This window comes from Mauremys mutica, chromosome 3 (genome assembly GCF_020497125.1).
Source record: "Mauremys mutica isolate MM-2020 ecotype Southern chromosome 3, ASM2049712v1, whole genome shotgun sequence".
NCBI lineage: Eukaryota > Metazoa > Chordata > Testudines > Geoemydidae > Mauremys > Mauremys mutica.
This window is the reverse complement of record NC_059074.1, coordinates 133,731,471-133,749,752: the sequence shown is the minus strand read 5'-3', so window position 1 is coordinate 133,749,752 and position 18,282 is coordinate 133,731,471. Positions and strand designations below refer to the sequence as shown.

The 18,282-nt window shown below is 45.9% G+C and overlaps 1 protein-coding gene across 3 annotated transcripts in view; it reads left to right on the top strand.

The window, feature by feature from the left end:
• The window catches only part of ARID4B (AT-rich interaction domain 4B), a 172,213-nt gene that overhangs the window by 91,675 nt on the left and 62,256 nt on the right, over positions 1–18,282 (top strand). For all 3 annotated transcript variants that reach the window (XM_045010207.1, XM_045010205.1, XM_045010206.1), the window contains exons 9-13: positions 3,148–3,227; positions 6,181–6,254; positions 7,107–7,252; positions 16,111–16,183; positions 17,834–17,928. In XM_045010207.1, coding sequence (XP_044866142.1) covers positions 3,148–3,227; positions 6,181–6,254; positions 7,107–7,252; positions 16,111–16,183; positions 17,834–17,928 — 468 coding nt within the window. The remainder of the gene's footprint in view (positions 1–3,147; positions 3,228–6,180; positions 6,255–7,106; positions 7,253–16,110; positions 16,184–17,833; positions 17,929–18,282) is intronic.

Here is an 18,282-nt window from a genome sequence, read left to right as displayed (position 1 = left end):
ACAAATACCTTCCAGAGACTGGGTCTCCTCCTCAACTTGGAAACGTCAACGTTGTCACTGACACGAAAAATAGAATTAATTGAAGCGGTACTAGACTTGGTTCAGGTGAGTGCGATATTGATGGGGTCCAGATTCCAAGCACTAACAGAAATCATTCAGTCTCTTCAGCGATACCCCACCACGACCGCAAGGGTATGCCTGAGTCTCCTTGGACACGTGGCAGTATGCATCTGCGTGGTCAGACATGCCAGACTGAGACTCAGGCCACTCCAGCTTGGCTTGCCTCAGTTTATCATCCAGGCCAACACAGTTTGGACTCGGTAGTAACAGTGCTGGGATGAGTCCTAGACACCCTACGCTGGTGTCTAGACCCTCACATGGTATGCAAGGGAGACCCATTCAGCGCTCCTCAGCTGTCCATGACCTTGGTAATGGACGCATCAGGCCTGGGTTGGGGGGGCCCACCTAGGAGATCTAAAGATGCAGGGCAGGTGGTCGCAGTCTGAGATCCCGCTCTACGTCAATATAAAGGAGCTCAGACTAGCCTGCCAGACCTTCAGGGACAGAGTTCAAGGTCAGTGCATGGTGGTGTTGACCGACAATAGCACCGCCATGTTTTACATAAACAAAAAGGGCAGAGCCCGCTCCTCCCCTCTCTGTTAGGAAGCTCTTCAGCTTTGGGATTTCTGTATAGCCCACTCAGGACACCTCCAGGTGAATAATCTCCCAGGCCTGCAAAACGAGATTATAGGCCATCTCAGCAGGTCGTTTCTCAACCACGAGTGATCAGTCCATCTGGATATCTTACATTCTATCTTCCAAAGGTGGGGCTTTCCCCGGGTAGACGTATTTGCCACCAGGAGCAACAGGAAGTGTCCAACGTTCTGCTCCTTCCAGAAACACAGTCCGGGCTCCATCTCAGACATGTTCCTGCCAGGGGCGGCTCTAGGTATTTTGCTGCCCCAAACACGGCAGGCAGGCTGCCTTTGGCAGCTTGCCTGCGGGAGGTCCCCGGTCCCGCAGATTTGGTGGCACACCTGCGGGAGGTCCGCCGAAGCCGCAGGACCAGCGGACCCTCCGCAGACATGCCGCCGAAGGCAACCTGCCTGCTGCCCTCATGGCGACTGTCAGAACGCCCCCCGTGGCTTGCCGCCCCAGGCACACGCTTGGCATGCTGGTGCCTGGAGCTGCCCCTGGTTCCTGCTACCTTGGGGGAACCACCTCACGTATGCCTTCCTGCTGGCCCACTCATCCACAAGGTGCTGCTCAAGATCTGCAGAAACAGAGCATACATGATCATGCAGGCCCCAGCATGGCCATGACAACATTGGTACTCCATGTTTCTGGAGATGTCGGTGGACACCCTGATAGTACTGCCACTTTACCCAGATCTGATCACACAGGACCATGTTTGCCTTCTTCACCCAGACCTCCAATCACTTCATCTCATGGCTTGGACGCTTCACGGTTAAACCCAACAGAGCTCCAGTGCTCGGATTTGGTGAAGGAGGTGTTGCTTGCTAGCAGGAAACCTTCCACCAGGGCCACTTATCTAGCCAAGTGGAAAAGGTTCTTGTGCTGGTGTGAGCAGTGTCGCACATCTCCACTTCAGACATCTATACCACTCATCCTGGAATACCTACTACATCTGAAACAGCAAGGGTTGGCAGGATCATCTATCAGGGTACATCTCAGCCCACTCTGCGGCCATCTCAGAATTTCACCGTGGAGAGTCAGGGCGCTCTGTGTTCATCAAGTCTATGGTTGGCCATTTCCTAAACGGTTTGGAAAGGCTTTACCCACATTTTGGACCACCTGTACCCGCTTGGGATCTCAATCTGGTCCTCTCTAGACTAATGTGAGTCCCGTTTGAACCACTGACTACATGCTTCCTTCTGTATCTCTCGTGGAAGGTAGCGTTCCTGGTTGCCATCACTTCAGCCAGGAGGGTGTCTGAGTTAAAAGCACTAACCTCCAAACCCCTCCTGTCCTCCTCCAGTCTTCCATAAGGACAAGGTACAGCTCAGGCTTCACCCAGCCTTCCTGTCCAAGGTGGTATCTCAATTCCACATTGGACAAGATATTTTTCTATAGGTCGTCTATCCCAAGCCGCATGTCAATGTGCGGGAGCAGAGTCTTCATTCGCTAGACTTCCGGAGAGTGCTAGCGTTCTACATGGAGTGCACGAAACCTTTCAGGAAATCGAACCAACTGTTCATAGTGGTGGCAGACTAGATGAAAGGACTTCCAGTCTTCTCACAGCGCGTTTCATCATGGATCACGGACTGCATCTGTACTTGCTACACCCTCGTCAAGGTTCCAGCTTCGTCGATTACAGTTCACTCGACGAGGGCTCAAGCCTCATCCACTGCTTTCCTGGCCCAGGTGCCCATCCAGGAGATCTCCAGAGCAGCGACCTGGTCATCCGTGCACATGTTTACTACTCACTATGCCATCACACAGCATGCCAGAGAGGATGCAGCTTTTGGCAGGGCAGTTCTCCAATCAGTGGTTCCTTAACTCCGACCCCACCTCCAGGGGAGAGCTTGGGAGTCACCTGACTGGAATCGATGTGAACAAGCACTCGAAGAAGAAAAAATGGTTACTCACCTTCTTGTAACTTTTGTTCTTCGAGATGTGTTGTTCATGTCCATTCCAATACCCACCCTCCTTCCCCTCTGTCGGAGTAGCCAGTAAGAAGGAACTGAAGGGGGGTTAGGTCGACAGGGTCATATATTGAGTGCCATGAAGGTGCCACTCCAGGAGGCTCCCTAGCCAACCCAACAGGAGCTGCTAAGGGAAAAGTTTCCGACGACTGTGCACGCAGCGTGCGCACACCTAATTGGAATGGATGTGAACAACACATCTCGAAGAACTACGGTTACATGAAGGTGAGTAACCGTTTTTTCCTCACTAAGGGCCCCTAACACTTGTATAGAGGAGCAGATTTCCTCTCCTGAACTTTTGCAAGATTGGCCCCTAAAGGTGAAATCCTGAGAATTGCTTAGCACCCTCAACTCCCACTGAAGTTAATTGGAATTAAGGGTGTTAAGCACCTTGCTTGGTTAGGCTCTAAATACTTCCTAAAAGTGTTATAAAAATATATATATATTTTTTAATGTTTACTTCTTTCTTATCTTTTTGTAGGTGGTTTGTCCAGATTGTAGTGATGATATTGCAGTGAAAAAGGACAATGTTCTAGTTCGTTCTTTCAAGGATGGTAAATTGTGAGTAGAAACATAGAAGCTACCAATTACATATGTGCATCATCTAAAGTGTGTGAGGAAATAAAGGGTGTAACAAAGAAACTGCTTTTAGCCGATCAATTATTGCAGCAGCCTTACTCTAGGTTTTGAAAGATATGAAAATGAACCATGTCGATGACAGTTATCCTTTAAGTTCTATACTTATTACTTACAGGAAATATAAATCCACCCTTATAATTATCATCCTAAACTATATAGCTACAACTAACTATGTGGTATAGCAGGCAAGGACTGCACTCCTGTGGGAGTTTGTGGGACAACTTGAGATTCTTGCTACTTTGTTTAGAAGAGATAGCCATGCCTCAGAGAAGATTTTATAGGCCCACGGATATTGGGAAGGAAGGGAAAGAAGAGAATTTCTCAGTAGCTTGTTTCATCAATCAGATTTGTTTACCAGTATCATAGGAGTCTAGGGCAGAATTACCATTTCATCTGATTAAGAAAGTGCTCTAATACTGGTTAGCAGAAGAGAAGAGAATAAATAAAAAATAGAAAATGAGAGTGCTGGCTCATGAAGGAAATATGTGCTCTTAAATGCTTGTGAGGAAAGGAGGGGCTCTGGCAACAGCAATGAATCATTTTTTTCTTTTATGACAGATTCCATTTTTTATTCAGAAACGGTGGGTCCCCTCTGAGCTAATTTATGCTGCTTGATTCAGTGTGGCAGAACTCCTTTGCATTTTGCAGAAACGATGTTGAAATACAGAACAGTTTCATTATAGTTTAGTTTTAGTTTCCTTCTTAACTTTAGAACAGTGGTGCACAAACTTTTCCAGTTGCACCCCTCTTTACTATTTACGGAATCTGTCTGGAGCCCCACATTCATTACTGCATGGCCAAGGCTAGTGCCGGTCTTAGGCATAAGCAGAATAAGCAATTGCTTAAGATCCTGAACAGCTCAAAGGGGCCCCTATATGCTTTTTATTATTATTAAGGCTCCAGTCAGTCATGGAGGTCACGGATTCCATGATTTTATGTGACCTCTTCACCTCAGTCCGCATAGCAAGGCATCAGCTTCAGTCCCAGCTGGCGGGGCTTCAACTTCAGAAAATATATCTGCTTAGGGCCTACAATGGGCTAGCACTGCCTCTGGGCTGGGTGGCCCACTGAGGTGTCAGTGGGTGGAGGTGGCGCTCCCTCCCCGCACCATCTGGGGAGCCCTGGCACAAGCCACATGGCATCGCTGCTTGTTCCCCTTTCCCCCTGAACATTCCTCCACGCCCCACAGTTTGCGCACCACTAGTCTAGAATATGATTTCAGCAAATTGCTTGACAGTAAGTAATTCACAGACCTGTGCAGGTCAGTAGAGGAATCCCCCTAGCACCATGGAACCCCAATTCAGATTGGGATCTCTGGATATGACTACAATACCTATTACTAATATTTTCTTTTGTATAATTCTGATATCTTTTTCACACTGATAATATTTTTGCTAATTATATCAATAATGGTGTGAGGTTTTTGGTGACTTGTTAAATTAACATTATGCCTTTTCTGAAATGTCTCAAAATATTACTATTGATTATTGTGACACCTGCTATTCAGAGAATGCTTTCCTGAATGTGCTAATGAATGGATGCTCATGATTAAGGCTACGATTTAGTCATGGGTTATTTTTAGTAAAAGTCTTGGACAGATCACGGGCAGTAAACAAAAATTCATGGCCTGTGACCTGTCCATGACTTATACTATAAATACCCCCGACTAAACCTTGGAGGTGGGGGGGGCAGCATCACCAGCTGCTGGGGGCCACTCCCACAGGGACCGATGCTCAGGCGGTCCCTAGAACCAGCTGCCTGGGACCGCCCAAGCAGCGTCTGGTGTGGCTGGCTGCAGAGCCACTCCAGCAGTGGACGGTGTGGCTGTCCCTGGGGGCACCTGAGCAGCATCTGCTTGGGCAGCCCTGGGGTCAGCCACACTGGCTGCTGTAGAAATCACAGAGGTCACAGATACCTGTAGTCACGGAATCCATGACTTCTGCAACCTCCATGACAGACATGGAGCCTTACTCATGGTCCGCCCAAATTTTTAAGGCAGTTGGATTTTTTTCACCTCAATTTTTTTAATACTGTACAAAACTGTAATAGTAAAAAGGGTATATTTTAATTAACTGTCAGCAATATTTAACTTGCTGAAGAAGGTATTGTCTTATTGAAATAAACTTGCATGATAAATGGTGATTTATTGATGCCATTGTCCAGATACATTTCATATTCTCTTTCTGCACCTTTAATAGCTCTATGTATTGTTTGATATTATCCCTTTGTATCAGGGGTTATCAAACTATTTTTTTTTCTGGGCCCCCCTTTGAAAATATTTCAAGCTTGTTACCGGACATAGCTTTCGTGGCATCAGTGCATATCCCTACAGAGCCAAGTAACCATGCCATGCCACCCTTACTTCTGTGCTGCTGCTGGCAGCGTCTGTGCCTTCAGAGCTGGGCAGCCAGCTAATAGCCGCAGCTCTCCAGCTGTCCACCTCTGAAGACAGTGCCACCAGCAGCAGCGCAGAAGTAAGGGTGGCAGTACCATACCATATCATTCCACCCTTACTTCTGTGCTGCTGCAGAGTGATGGCACTGTCTTCAGAGGTAGGCACCTGGCCAGCAGTTCCGCTGTCCGACCACCCAGCTCTGAAGGGAAAGAAAAAGGTTGAGTCAGGAAAAATCACGGACGTTTGTTTGTATTTCAAAAATCCACCTGGACAGAGATTGGAGGACCAAAAAAGAGGTCATATCCAGGAAAATCTGACATATGGTAACCCTTGATCTCATGACCCCGCTGCAATAGCCTTGTGACCGCCTTTGGGTCAGGATCCCCAGTTCGAGAAATGCTGGCTTTTAAAAATATGTGATTTTAAAAAAGTAGACTTTAAATAATTGTTGCCTTGTCAACACTTTTTTAAATTCTCTAGTGCTTCTGTACCAAGAAAAGATGTTCGAGAAATTAGTGAAACTTCACCAAAGCCTGATGCTTTGTTAAAACAAGGTAAGAATAACCTTTAAATACAAAAAGAGCAATTTTTTTCTTGTTTAATTACAATTAGCTAGTGATATATATCACACGAAATATATAAGAAAGCATGTTTTTGCATTCTGTAAAATTACAAAATATGGCTTCCCTGTGATGTTGTCTACAGATGTTTAGAAATGAAAAGTTTCAATAAGTCATCAAGCACAATCTTTAAAAGCATAAAAACTATAATGCATTGATTATAAATGCTGGAACAACAAACAAAAGGAGTAGTAATGTAGTGGAAACCAACTTCATGGATTTTGCCTGAAATCTAGTCCCCTGTGTTGGGCCTTCATAAAGTTGTGCACACATGATAGCCTTGGAAGGGTTGCCTCCACACCTTCTGTATGCTGGAGTGGTGGGCTCTTTGGCAAGCTACATGGTGTGCTCAACTAATCTTGTAAAATAAATGCTTATATTATTGTTACCTCAATCCTCTTTATTCCCCATTCCTATCCTTCTATTTATCCACCAGTTGCATCTTGTCATTAATTTGAATCCTAAATTCTTTAGGACAGGGATGCCTCTTAATTATATGTTTGTACGTGGCCTAGCACAGTGGGTTGGTGCCTTTAGGCATCACTTCAGCATAAATAATAATAACTGTAAATAGCTTGGAGTGCCTGATGCAGAGACTAATGGGTATGCATGGCTGAGCACCTCTGCATAAGGATGCAGATAAGGAGTGGCTGTGGAACAACACTGCTAAAGTCCTATGATTTGGGGATGGATTCTCACCCTTCCCTTGCCTTCCCCTAAGCTCTTTTTTTTTTTTAAGCAAATTGATCCTTCTTCTAATGCTAATAAATGCTGGTCTTCTTTCAGCCTTTGACCAAGCCCTTGAATTCCGTAAAAGCAGAACTGTTCCCAGTAACTGGAAGACTGAGTTGAAAGAGGAGAGCTCCAGCAGTGAAGCTGAAGAAGAGGAAGAAGATGAAAAAGAAAAAGAGGACAATAGCAGTGAAGAAGAGGCAAGTATAACATTGCAAACTGTGTCTATTCTCATCAGCTGTATATTGGCACTCTGCTTAGAATTCATCAGCACAGATTTTCATGCTCCTTGTATCTTTAACACACATGTCTTTCTTAGATCACATTTTCATTTGTAAAACCTCTCTGTGGAAACCAAATTAACAACTGTGAATGAACTTAGGAAGCTACCTCTTCACACACACAGTAAAAGGACTGAATCAATAGGAGCTAAAGATAGGTGCAGGGCCGGTGTAACCACTAGGCGAACTAGGTGGCTGCCTAAGGTGTCAAGATTTGGGGGCGCCAAAAAGCAGTGTCTGGCATCATGGGAGTCAGCTGAGCGGGGCAGGGCAGGGAGTAAGGCCTCCATAACAAACCCGCCCCCACAGCGAGGGGCACCACGCAGGACAGTCAGTAGGAGCCTGCTGCGGAGCAAGGAGGAGACAGCGGCCGGGCACGGCATCTAGCGTGGCTGAGGGACGGAGCCGTTGAGGGAGTCAGGACGCAGTCCTGAGCTCAAAAGAGCTTCACCCTCCAACACGCTGCGCCTGGGGCCGGGCGCAGCTGCCTCCTGGGGTGAGGGAAAGTGAAACTAAACCCTGGAGCGCGACGGAGGGGAAAGGGCTGGTGCAGGTGTCACTTCCAAACGCACACACGCACGCACGCACCCACCCGGTGGCACTGTGCCAATGCGCGGAGCCAGCCCTGATCCCCAGGGAGATCCTGCCCTGCTCCCTGGGAGAGCCCGGCTCTGCCCTCCTTGCCCCTGGGTGTCGTCGTCCCCCCCTCCCCCCCCGGAGGGCGAAATACTCAGAGCCTGGGAACATTTCGAGACCCTGCGAGCTGGGAGCATTCTCAGCCTCCTCCTTGCTCATAGGTTCCCCCGGGCCAGAAGGGACCGTTGTGATCATCTCCTCTGACCCCCTTAATATTCTAATGAACAATGCCACATTATGCAGTATTCATTTTTGAAAGTTTATAATAAGTGATGCTCCGGGGGGTGGGGGACGCAAGTTGGAAGTTTCGCCTAGGGTGCAAAATATCCTTGCACCGGCCCTGGATAGGTGAAAGACCAAATCCAAAGACTTAGCCTAGGTTCAGATAGAGCCCTCACTGCACCTGAAGTAGCAATATGTAAGGGCCAAGAGCTATGTTGTTGGGATAGGGCAGGGTGGTGCAAGGGTGAGATGGGAATGAGAGACGTACTGCCAAGTGTATCTTACTGTTACCCAAAAAAAGAACAGAACGTGCCCCTGACTAATATACGTTCCTGACTACAGCATGCCTGCAAGCTAATTGTAGGGACTGAATGTCTCCTAGCTGTGGTTAAAAATATATATTTATTGTACCTATATTTATTGCAACAAAAATGATTAGGGGAATGGCTTTCATATGAGGAGCGATTAATAAGGCTGGGACTTTTCAGCTTGGAAAAGAGACAACTGGGGGGGATATGATAGAGGTCTATAAAATTATGACTGGTGTGAAGAAAGTAAATAAGGAAGTGTTATTTACTCCTTCTCATAACACAAGAACTAGGGGTCACCAAATGAAATGAATAGGCAGCAGGTTTAAAACAAACAAAAGGATGTATTTTTTCACACAATGCATAGGCAACCTGTGGAACTCCTTGCCAGAGGATATTCAAAAAAGAACTAGATGAGTTCATGGAGGATAGGTCCATCAATGGCTATTAGCCAAGATGGGCAGGGATGGTGTCCCTAGCCTCTGTTTTCCAGAAGCTAGAAATCGGTGACAGGGGATGGATCACTTGATGATTACCTGTTCTGTTCATTCCCTCTGGGGCACCTGGCAATGGCCACTGTCGTAAGACAGGATACTGGGCTAGATAGACCTTTGATCTGACCCCAGTATGGCTGTTCTTATGTTCTTACCTGACTTTTTGCTATCAACTGCCCCAAGCCTGGGTTCCACTAGTTTGTCGTGGTGAAACGTGAGGGATGAATTTGTCCTAATAATTTTTTAATCTTTCAAATAATTACAAAAAATGTTTAAGTTGTTGTCTCTCTCCTCTTTCCTCTCCGGTGATAGAATTGGTTCACTAGACATTATCTCTTTGCCTACTCTGACAAAAAGAAGCGGAAGAACTTTCAGGCAAGGCGCCAGCCCACCCACTCCTCTTCCACCTCTGTCTTTTCTCCTTTGTTTTGGAAGTATGGAGTGCAGTCCTGTGCCCATCTTCTAATTAACTGTTCTTTTTCCCCCAGTCTCCAGTCCAGAAATAAGACAAGAGAAAAGATGAAAGCAGAGGAAAGATCTCTGCTTTACAACTGGCTATAAGATTGTGTGTGTGGAGAGGGTCTGATTCCTTTATTTCCTCTGTACTTTCTTTTGGTGCTCAGATTCTGGCTCATCCAGAGCACCCCTCCTTTTTCCAGGGACTGGGAGCTGTTTCTCTTGACTCAGTTATTCATCGCTGCAATGCTGACTGCAATGTAGCAGCCTAATGCTCCCATCCCTGGGTGGAGCTGTAGACACAAGGTTGAACTGTCTGGGTCCTAAATGACTACTGTATTCTGTGTCTCAACCCATCTTCCCTGGTTGGGGCTTTTCAGGAGGCTACAGGTGTGTGAGGTTGGAATTCTGCCATCTCTCCAGACTTACTTAGTCATATGGTGCCCTCCTATGATCCTTTCAGGGTTTGCCAACTGCAAGAATGTCTGTCTCTGTCTGTTGTTCTTACCTACTCAAGCTAGCAGAAAGTGTAATGCTCACTTCTCCTGGAAGGGCCACTTGGAAAGCCATGGGTGAGGAGAATCTGAGCTCTTAAGTACTTCTGTTTTTAAGGGCTTGGCCTTTAGAGCCTTTGCCTTTGGGAGGTAGCTACAGCTCCTTTTGCCAGCTTTGCCTTTGCTGGTGTAGCATGAGCTGTTGTTCCTTCCCCATGCAAGCTTCCTAAATGCCTTAGTGAACAAGCCTGGCTCTTGACACCTTCAAATCTAATGGGATTTGCTATGGTAGTTCTGAAATTGCTTCTCTAGTGTCTCCGGCATCTACTGGGCTGGAGGTTTACAAAGTAATGGCTAGAGCTTCGCTTTCTTTTTTTGAGTGGCAGCAGTATGATCCTGCCCTGTTTTTCTCCTGTCTCCTCTTTCCATTTCAGTTGTTATGCTCTGTGGGTTTCCTGCATGGGAGGCCTTTCTCCTCAGACAAAATATGAGAGAGAGAACTCTTGGAACTAGACAGTCTTTCCCCTCCAGATTACTCTAGTTCATCCTGGGCCATGAAGAATTTCATTGGTTCTTCTTCGAGTGATTGCTCCTGTGTATTCCACAATAGGTGTGCGTGCTCGCCACGTGCACCGGTGCCGGAAGTTTTTCCTTTAGCAGTACCTGTACTGGGGGGGCACCGCAGCAACCCCTGGAGTGGCACCTGTATATCGCGCTATAATGTGAGCCGCGGGCTCCCCCCACCTTCAGTTCCTTCTTGCCGCCAGTGAAGGTAGTCAGAACTTCTGTGCTCCAGCTTTGCTGCAGCCCTTCTTCTTGACCTTAGTGGCTTCCCTCCTGTGGTGGTCCTGCCCAAGCAATAAGTTGCAAGGGGTTCCCTTCAGGGAGCCCAACCCATCCATAGACCTGATGTCCGATGCTTCGGACCTGGGCTGGGGAGCCCACATGGGGGAGGTGCAAACCCAGGGAACATGGTCAGCCACAGACTTGCCCCTTCACATAAACATCAAGGAGCTCAGGGCGGTTCGGTTGGTGTGCGTGGCGTTCCTCATGCACCTCCGCAGAAGGTGGTCAGAGTCCTCACGGACAACACGGCCGCCATGTAGTATATCAACAGGCAAGGCAGGACTCGCTCCCTTGCCCTCTGCCAAGAAGCCCTGAACCTATGGGAGTTTTGTATAGCCCACGATATCTCCCTGAGGGCAGCTCACCTCCCGGGTGTCCGCAATATGCAAGCGGACCGCCTCAGCAGGGTCTTCTCCCTCCAGTACGAGTGGGCGCTCCACTCGGAGGTCGCTCACTGGCTCTTCCAAGAGTGGGGAGCTCCCCAGATCGACCTGTTGCAACCCGTCAGAACCGACGTTGCCCCCAGTTCCCCTCCAGGGGAGGGGGAGGGGAAGGCGCGATCTCTGACGCAATCCTCCTGAGCTGGTCGGGCCAGCTCCTCTACGCCTTTCCCCCATTCCCTCTCATCGCCAAGGTCCTTCAGAAGGTGAAAACAGGCAAGGCGAGGGTCATTCTCATAGTCCCAGCATGGGCCTGCCAGCACTGGTACGGGCCCCTCCTACGACTCTTGGCAGCCACCCCGAGGAAGCTGCTGCTCCGCCTGGACCTTCTCTCCGAGGACGGGGGGCGTCTCCTCCATGCCAATCTAGCCGTGCTCCACCTGACAGCGTGGCTGCTCTGTGGCTGAATGAGGAGGAGAGTAGGTGTTCAGAGAAGGTAAGATGAGTCCTCCTGGAAAGCAGGAAGCCATCCACATTTCGGACGTATGTGGCGAAGTGGTCCAGGTTTGCCAGGTGGGCGAGTGAGCAGGGAATGTCCCCTTCTGCCATACCTCTACAGTTTTATCCTGGACTACCTCCTTCCCTTAGGGCCCAGGGGCTGGCACCTGCCTCAGTCAAGGTGCACCTGGCGGCCATATCGGCTTTTCACCCGCTGGTGCAAGGCCACTCAGTCTTCTCCCACTCGATGACCTCCCGGTTCCTGAAGGGCCTTGACCGCTCGTTCCCGTATGCCAGGCCCCCCGTGCCGCAATGGACCTCAACCTGGTCTTGTCCCGTCTCACGGGACCCCCCTTTGAGCCCCTGGACCCATGTTCCTGGTCGCACCTCTCCTGGAAGGTGGCCTTCCTGGTGGTGATCACGTCGGCCAGACGTGTCTCAGAGCTCAGAGCCTTAACCTCAGAACCCCCCTATATGGTTTTCCATAAGGATAAAGTCCAGCTCTGCCCACACCCAACGTTCCTCCCGAAGGTGGTCTCCGCCTTCCATATGTAGCAGAGTATCTTCCTTCCCGTGCTCTGTCCCAAGCCCCATTCCTCCAACAAGGAACGCCACCTTCACACACTCGATGTGCACAGGGTGTTGGCTTTTTACCTGGATCGGACTAAGCCGTTCCAGAAATCCTCTCAACTCTTTATTGCCTCGGCCGAGCGGGCAAAGGGGCAACCCATCTCCACGCAGCGGCTTTCCCGCTGGATCACCTTGTGCATACGCATGAGTTATGATTTGGTAGGGATTCTCTTGCCACCTATCATTAGGGCACACTGTATGAGGGCTCAGGCCTCATCAGCTACCTATGTCGCCAATGTCTCCATCCAGGACATTTGTAGGGCAGCCACATAGGCCTCAGTTCACACATTTATTTCGCATTACGCGATCGTCTCCCAGTCTAGGGATGATGCTGGGTTTGGCAGGGCGGTACTTCGTCCCGAACCATTGTGAACTCCTACCCACCTCCAACAGATATTGCTTGGAATCACCTACTGTGGAATACACAGGAACAATCACTCGAAGAAGAAAGGACAGTTACCTGTTCCATAACTGGCGTTCTTCGAGATGTGTTGCTCCTGTCTATTCCACACCCCGCCCTCTTTCCCCTCTGTCGGAGTTGTCCGGCGAGAAGGAACCGAGGGTGGGAGGCGCCTGCAGCTCCCCTTATAGCGCGATATACAGGCGCCACTCCAGGGGTCGCCATGGTGCTCCTCCAGTACAGGTACTATTAAGGGAAAAACTTACGGCACCGGTGAACATGGCGAGCACGCACACCTACTGTGGAATAGACAGGAGTGACACATCTCGAAGAACGCCAGTTACGGAACAGGTAACTGTCCTTTCCCTTATTACTACTCACATGGCCTCTCTAACTGCAGTTCAAGTCATGGGTAGGAACAGTTTTTTTATTTCCATCATCTTCATTTCACACTTAGATACCATGGTGATAGGTGCTGTAGAAATCTGAGAGATTAGATTCTTTCCTGCTCTTTTTTTTTTTAAGGCTCCTTCCTGTCCAGTGTCCCCCTCCAAATGGGGCTCTGCCTCCTAGTCTCTTCTCCTTTACTAGTATGATGGGAATAGGAGGACTAGATCTAGCTTCAGCCAAATATGGAGGTGTGGACCAGGGTCCACTTTGAGTTATAATAAAATATATACAGTGTGAGTCTTAGCAGCGAGCTGCTTGCTTCTTCAAGTTAGAAACAAGCTACTTTGCTCACTCCTTTAACCTTCATAATGCTGACAGGTACACTGGTATTCCCAGAGTGAACACCGATGAGATTATCTAATGTAGCAATAGGCTGAGATGGCAGAATATTGAAGGTTATAAGTCTGCATCTAACAATCTCCCAGGATGCCTTGGCATCAGAGTACAGCCAGTTTGGTTCTTCATGAGATTCTCAGAATAGCAGGGATCATTAACTTGCTACAGTGTCTCACTTCAGTCCCCCTGCAAAATCCACTGGGTCTGCACACTGTGAGAATGTACAAACGCTCTTCTGTAGATCTTGACATATCAAATCTTAATTCTGTCCCATTAGCACATTGTCCTAGAATCTAGCAGGGAATTTAATTACAACAAGGGATACCTACTTGCAGTTTTGGTACCTGGTGTAACAAGTATGTGCTCTGTGCTTCAGGAATAGTATCTTAGGGTATGTTTACACTTCAGTTAGACACCCACAGCTGGCCTGTGCCAACTGACTGGAGCTCATGGGGCTCAGACTGAGGAGCTGTTTGATTGTGGTGTAGATGTTTGAGCTAAGGTTGGAGCCCGGGCTCTAAGACCCCATGAAGTGGGAAGATCTCAGAGCTCGGGCAGAAGCCCAAATTCAAATGTCTACACTGCAGTTAAACAGCCATCTAGCCCAAGCCCCACAAGCCTGAGTCAGTTGGCAGTGTCAAATTGCAGTGTAAGATACCCATAGGGTCCACAAGGGATGGCAGCAGAACCCACAGCACTCTGCTCAGTATCTACAGCACCTCTGGTTTTTGGCTCTCTTCTTGAAACCCTAGGTTTCCTGGAACATCTGGTCAGTGCGTTCCTCCCTGACCCTTATGGTTCTATGTGGTCACCCTCTCGTGACAAGCATTTTCTTGGTTGTGAGCCATTTGCCAAATCTAACTTTTTTCCTTCTCCTCTGACCCAGATTACTTCAGGGAAGGAAATCTCCTGAATTTCCACAATATCTGAGACTTTTGGTCTAGATAGAATACAGTCCTACTTCTCATTTTGCAAAATATCCCTGGCTGTTATTTTGTTCCTTCTTTTCACATGCAAGAGAAAGTATTTATTTCAGTCAGACCCAGCACAACCTCCCTTATTTCATCTTGATGTCAAGAAGGATCTCTAGCTATGTCAGTGGTCACATTAGTAGTTTGGTATGGGAATTTCTTTTCCCTCATTGTATACTAAAGATTCTTAATCTTTAGGCTACTGTCAGCAACTTGGGCTGACCCTTCACCCACACGACCTGCTAAATTACTGTATGGCCTCTTTTACGCAAGTTTTTGTTATTAATGAATGTTAAATGGAGAATATGCCAACGCATCAGAAGTATGTTTTCCTCTTGACTTCCACTGTGTATCCAATTAGTGTATTTGTTATAGGATGAGGGGGAGGACATGTACAACAAGAGAAAACTTCTTACTGGTAATTCTGTTAATTGTAGCCTTTGCCAGTCTTACTTTCATCCCCCCACCTGTTGAGGCTATTAAGTGAGGAGTTGTCTTTTTTATTTATATCATATTCTTAGTAATTGTATTCAAATTTTGTAAGTTTCTCAGCTGAGGTCTGGTGTATCTACACACGGCTTGATGAATAATACTTTTGTCTCCTTGCTTCTGGCTTGGTGAAGTCATAATGCTTAGGGTAAGAAGTAGAATGGGAAAGATGAAGCTGAGATAGCGACAAAGTAATTTTTCTTTATTTACAGAAATGATACATCAGTTATACTCATAGAAAGTCTGCTATGGGTCAGAATTAAAAGGAATACAAAGAATTGAAACGAACTCCTACTCTGCATGCGTCTTTGAAATATCTTAAACTTAGTGATTAAAATTCCTAGAAGTTCTGATTACACTAGAAGTAAGATGATACTCATATGGGAGATATTAATTAATATCAGTTGAGGCACATGGTATTTCTGGGGATTTCCTAACCAGCTTGGGAGGAGTTGTTGGACTGTTGCCATTGAGCTCTGCTGATGGTTAATCTAGTATAGAGGTTTATTACTGTCATAAGTTTAATAGCCACAAATATTTTTGATGTACCTATTCTGGATTTGTTTGCTTCAAATTAATTAAGTGTATACCATGTACTCTACTCCTGGCAATGTGCAAGCAATGTCATTAACCTCAGCATGTTACTAGTGGCTTGTTGAACCACTGAAGAAAAACGTGCAGGCACAATTTTATCTTTCGCTTCATCTTTGAAAGTGACTTCATCCATCCAGGCATTAAAGAATAACCACATCTAATTATAGGACAAATGAATCTCAAAATTGTGTGTAATCTTTTGAGGAGCAATACTGGTGTCTACCAGACTCTGTTTTCTGCCTAATTTAACACAATTGAGAGCTTGTGTTGATTTATAAGAATTCTTATGACATTTTGATGATAATCTATTGAAAACCCCTAAAGATCAAACCATATGTTTTTTTACAATTTTTATTAGCTGGAAATAGCCTTTCCTGTTTCCAGATGGCTTAACATTCAGAGACCATATGCCCTCTGTATAGCATGCTATCAGTGTCATTAAATTCTGCAGTAAATCAAACTTTTTAATGTAAACTTAATTTGGTACAATAGTTTTCCAAATTAAAATCTGCTAGTTAGAAGTGCTTAACAAGACAAATGATAAATTTTCTTTTCTTGTATTACTTTTATTAGGAAGAAATAGAGCCTTTTCCAGAGGAAAGGGAGAATTTTCTACAACAGTTATACAAATTTATGGAAGACAGAGGTGGGTGTTTTATCTTCAATTATGTAATGTATATTGAAGCTTTGAGCTATGTATGACCCACTCTTGCTTTGCAATTCATTTTTGGGAACCAGTGTGGCCATATCCATATCTTGCTGTGATCTAGGAGATTGTAGTCTGTCACTTGACCCTCTCTTTGTCTTCTCAGCATTCATGAGTGCTAAAATGCAGACATATCCCTGCTTTGAAAAATAAGTGGATATGCTCCATATACCCCTGTATATCATACACTATATCCCTGTGTTGTACATAGCTGTGCATTTAATGCCTAGTTTTGTTCTTAATTCTATTACTGCATACATACCATTTCATAATTTTAATAAGATGCCTCAATAAATTTATTTTAGAATGACAAATATCATTTGGATGGTTCAATTCATTCTGGTTTTAGCTCGTGCCTTGTAATACCACCTGAATGTTTGTGTTGTTGATAAGGGAAACTGAAATGCCTTTAAAAACATATCACTTTAATATATCAAATCCTTAACAGATATATAGGGAGAGATTACAAATAAATATGCTTTCAGAAAGCAAATAGTTTCTCTCTTAATTGTGTGGTAAGACTTGCGTTCAGAGGCCTCTGTTTCACCTACACACACACACACACATGAATTGTGATATCTTTAGTGGATTGAGATAAAAGTGAGCTTTTAAATAAAGCTGTATAGTTTGATTATGATTTTTATTATCTTATTGTTAAGGGCCTATCAAATTCAGAGCTATGAAAAACGCGTCACGGACTGTGAAATCTGTTTTTTTTCTGTGCTTTTACTCTATACTATACATATTTCACAGGGGGGAGACCAGTACTTCTCAAATTGGGGGTCCTGACCCAAAAGGGAGTTGCAGGGGGGTCACAAGGTTATTTTAGGAGGGTTACAGTATTACTTCTGCGCTGACTTCAGAGCTGGGCAACCAGAGAGAAGTGGCTGCAGGCCAGGAGCCCACCTCTGAATGCAGAGCCGCCACCAGCAGCAGTGCAGAAATAAGGATGGCCTGGTATGGTACTGCCACTCTTATTTCTGCACTGCTGCCTTCAGAGCTGGGCAGCCGGACAGTGGCGGTCGCTGACTGAGGGCCCATCTCTGAGGGTAGCAGTGCAAAAGTAAGAGTGGCAGTACCATACCAGGCCATCCTTACTTCTGTGCTGCTGCTGGTGGCAGCTCTGCATTCAGAGGTGGGCTCCCGGCCTGCAGCCACTGTTCTCTGGTCGCCCAGCTCTGAAGGCAGAGCCGCAGCTAGCAGCAATGTAGAAGTAAGAGTAGCAGTACTGCAACCCCCCTCTCCCCCAATAACCTTGCAACCCCCCCATAACTTCTTTTTGGGTCAGGACTCCTACAATTACAGTACTGTGAAATTTCAGATGTAAATAGCTGAAATCATGAAATTTGTGATTTTTAAAATTCAATGACCATGAAATTGACCAAAATGGGGCGTGAATTTGGTAGGGCCAGACTTATTGTATAAATAGAAAAATAAATAAAGACTGTACTATGCACATGATATGGTCAGAATCAAAGAGCTTGCAGTAATATATTTAGTAACGTGAAATAATTTAGGTATAAATTTCTGGTCTTGTGCTCAGTAAAAAGACACACTTCAAAATATTTTAATAATTGTATTCTTCCACAGGGACTCCTATTAATAAACGACCTGTACTTGGATACAGAAATTTGAATCTCTTTAAATTATTCAGACTTGTACACAAGCTTGGAGGATTTGATAATGTAAGTATTAAAGTTAAGATGGAACGTATTTCAGACCCATAAAGTCTGAGGAAAAAAATATGAAAGATTATATTTAAGTCATAGTAAATAAGACTCCTATACAAGAACTCTAGGAATCTGACAAATTAATCCTGCAACATAATACACCCAGCACCATTATTAAAAAACCAAACATTTAAACAAACAACTTATATAATTTATTTCTTTGTGATACATGCAGTAGATCTAACTATTGCTGTATAATAATATAGTCAGTCAGAGTACTTGCTTTTTCTCTGAGGATTCAGTGAATACCTGTCTGAGAGCCTTTGTTTTAGACACTGAGCAAATAGTAGAGACTTCTAAATCACTGCA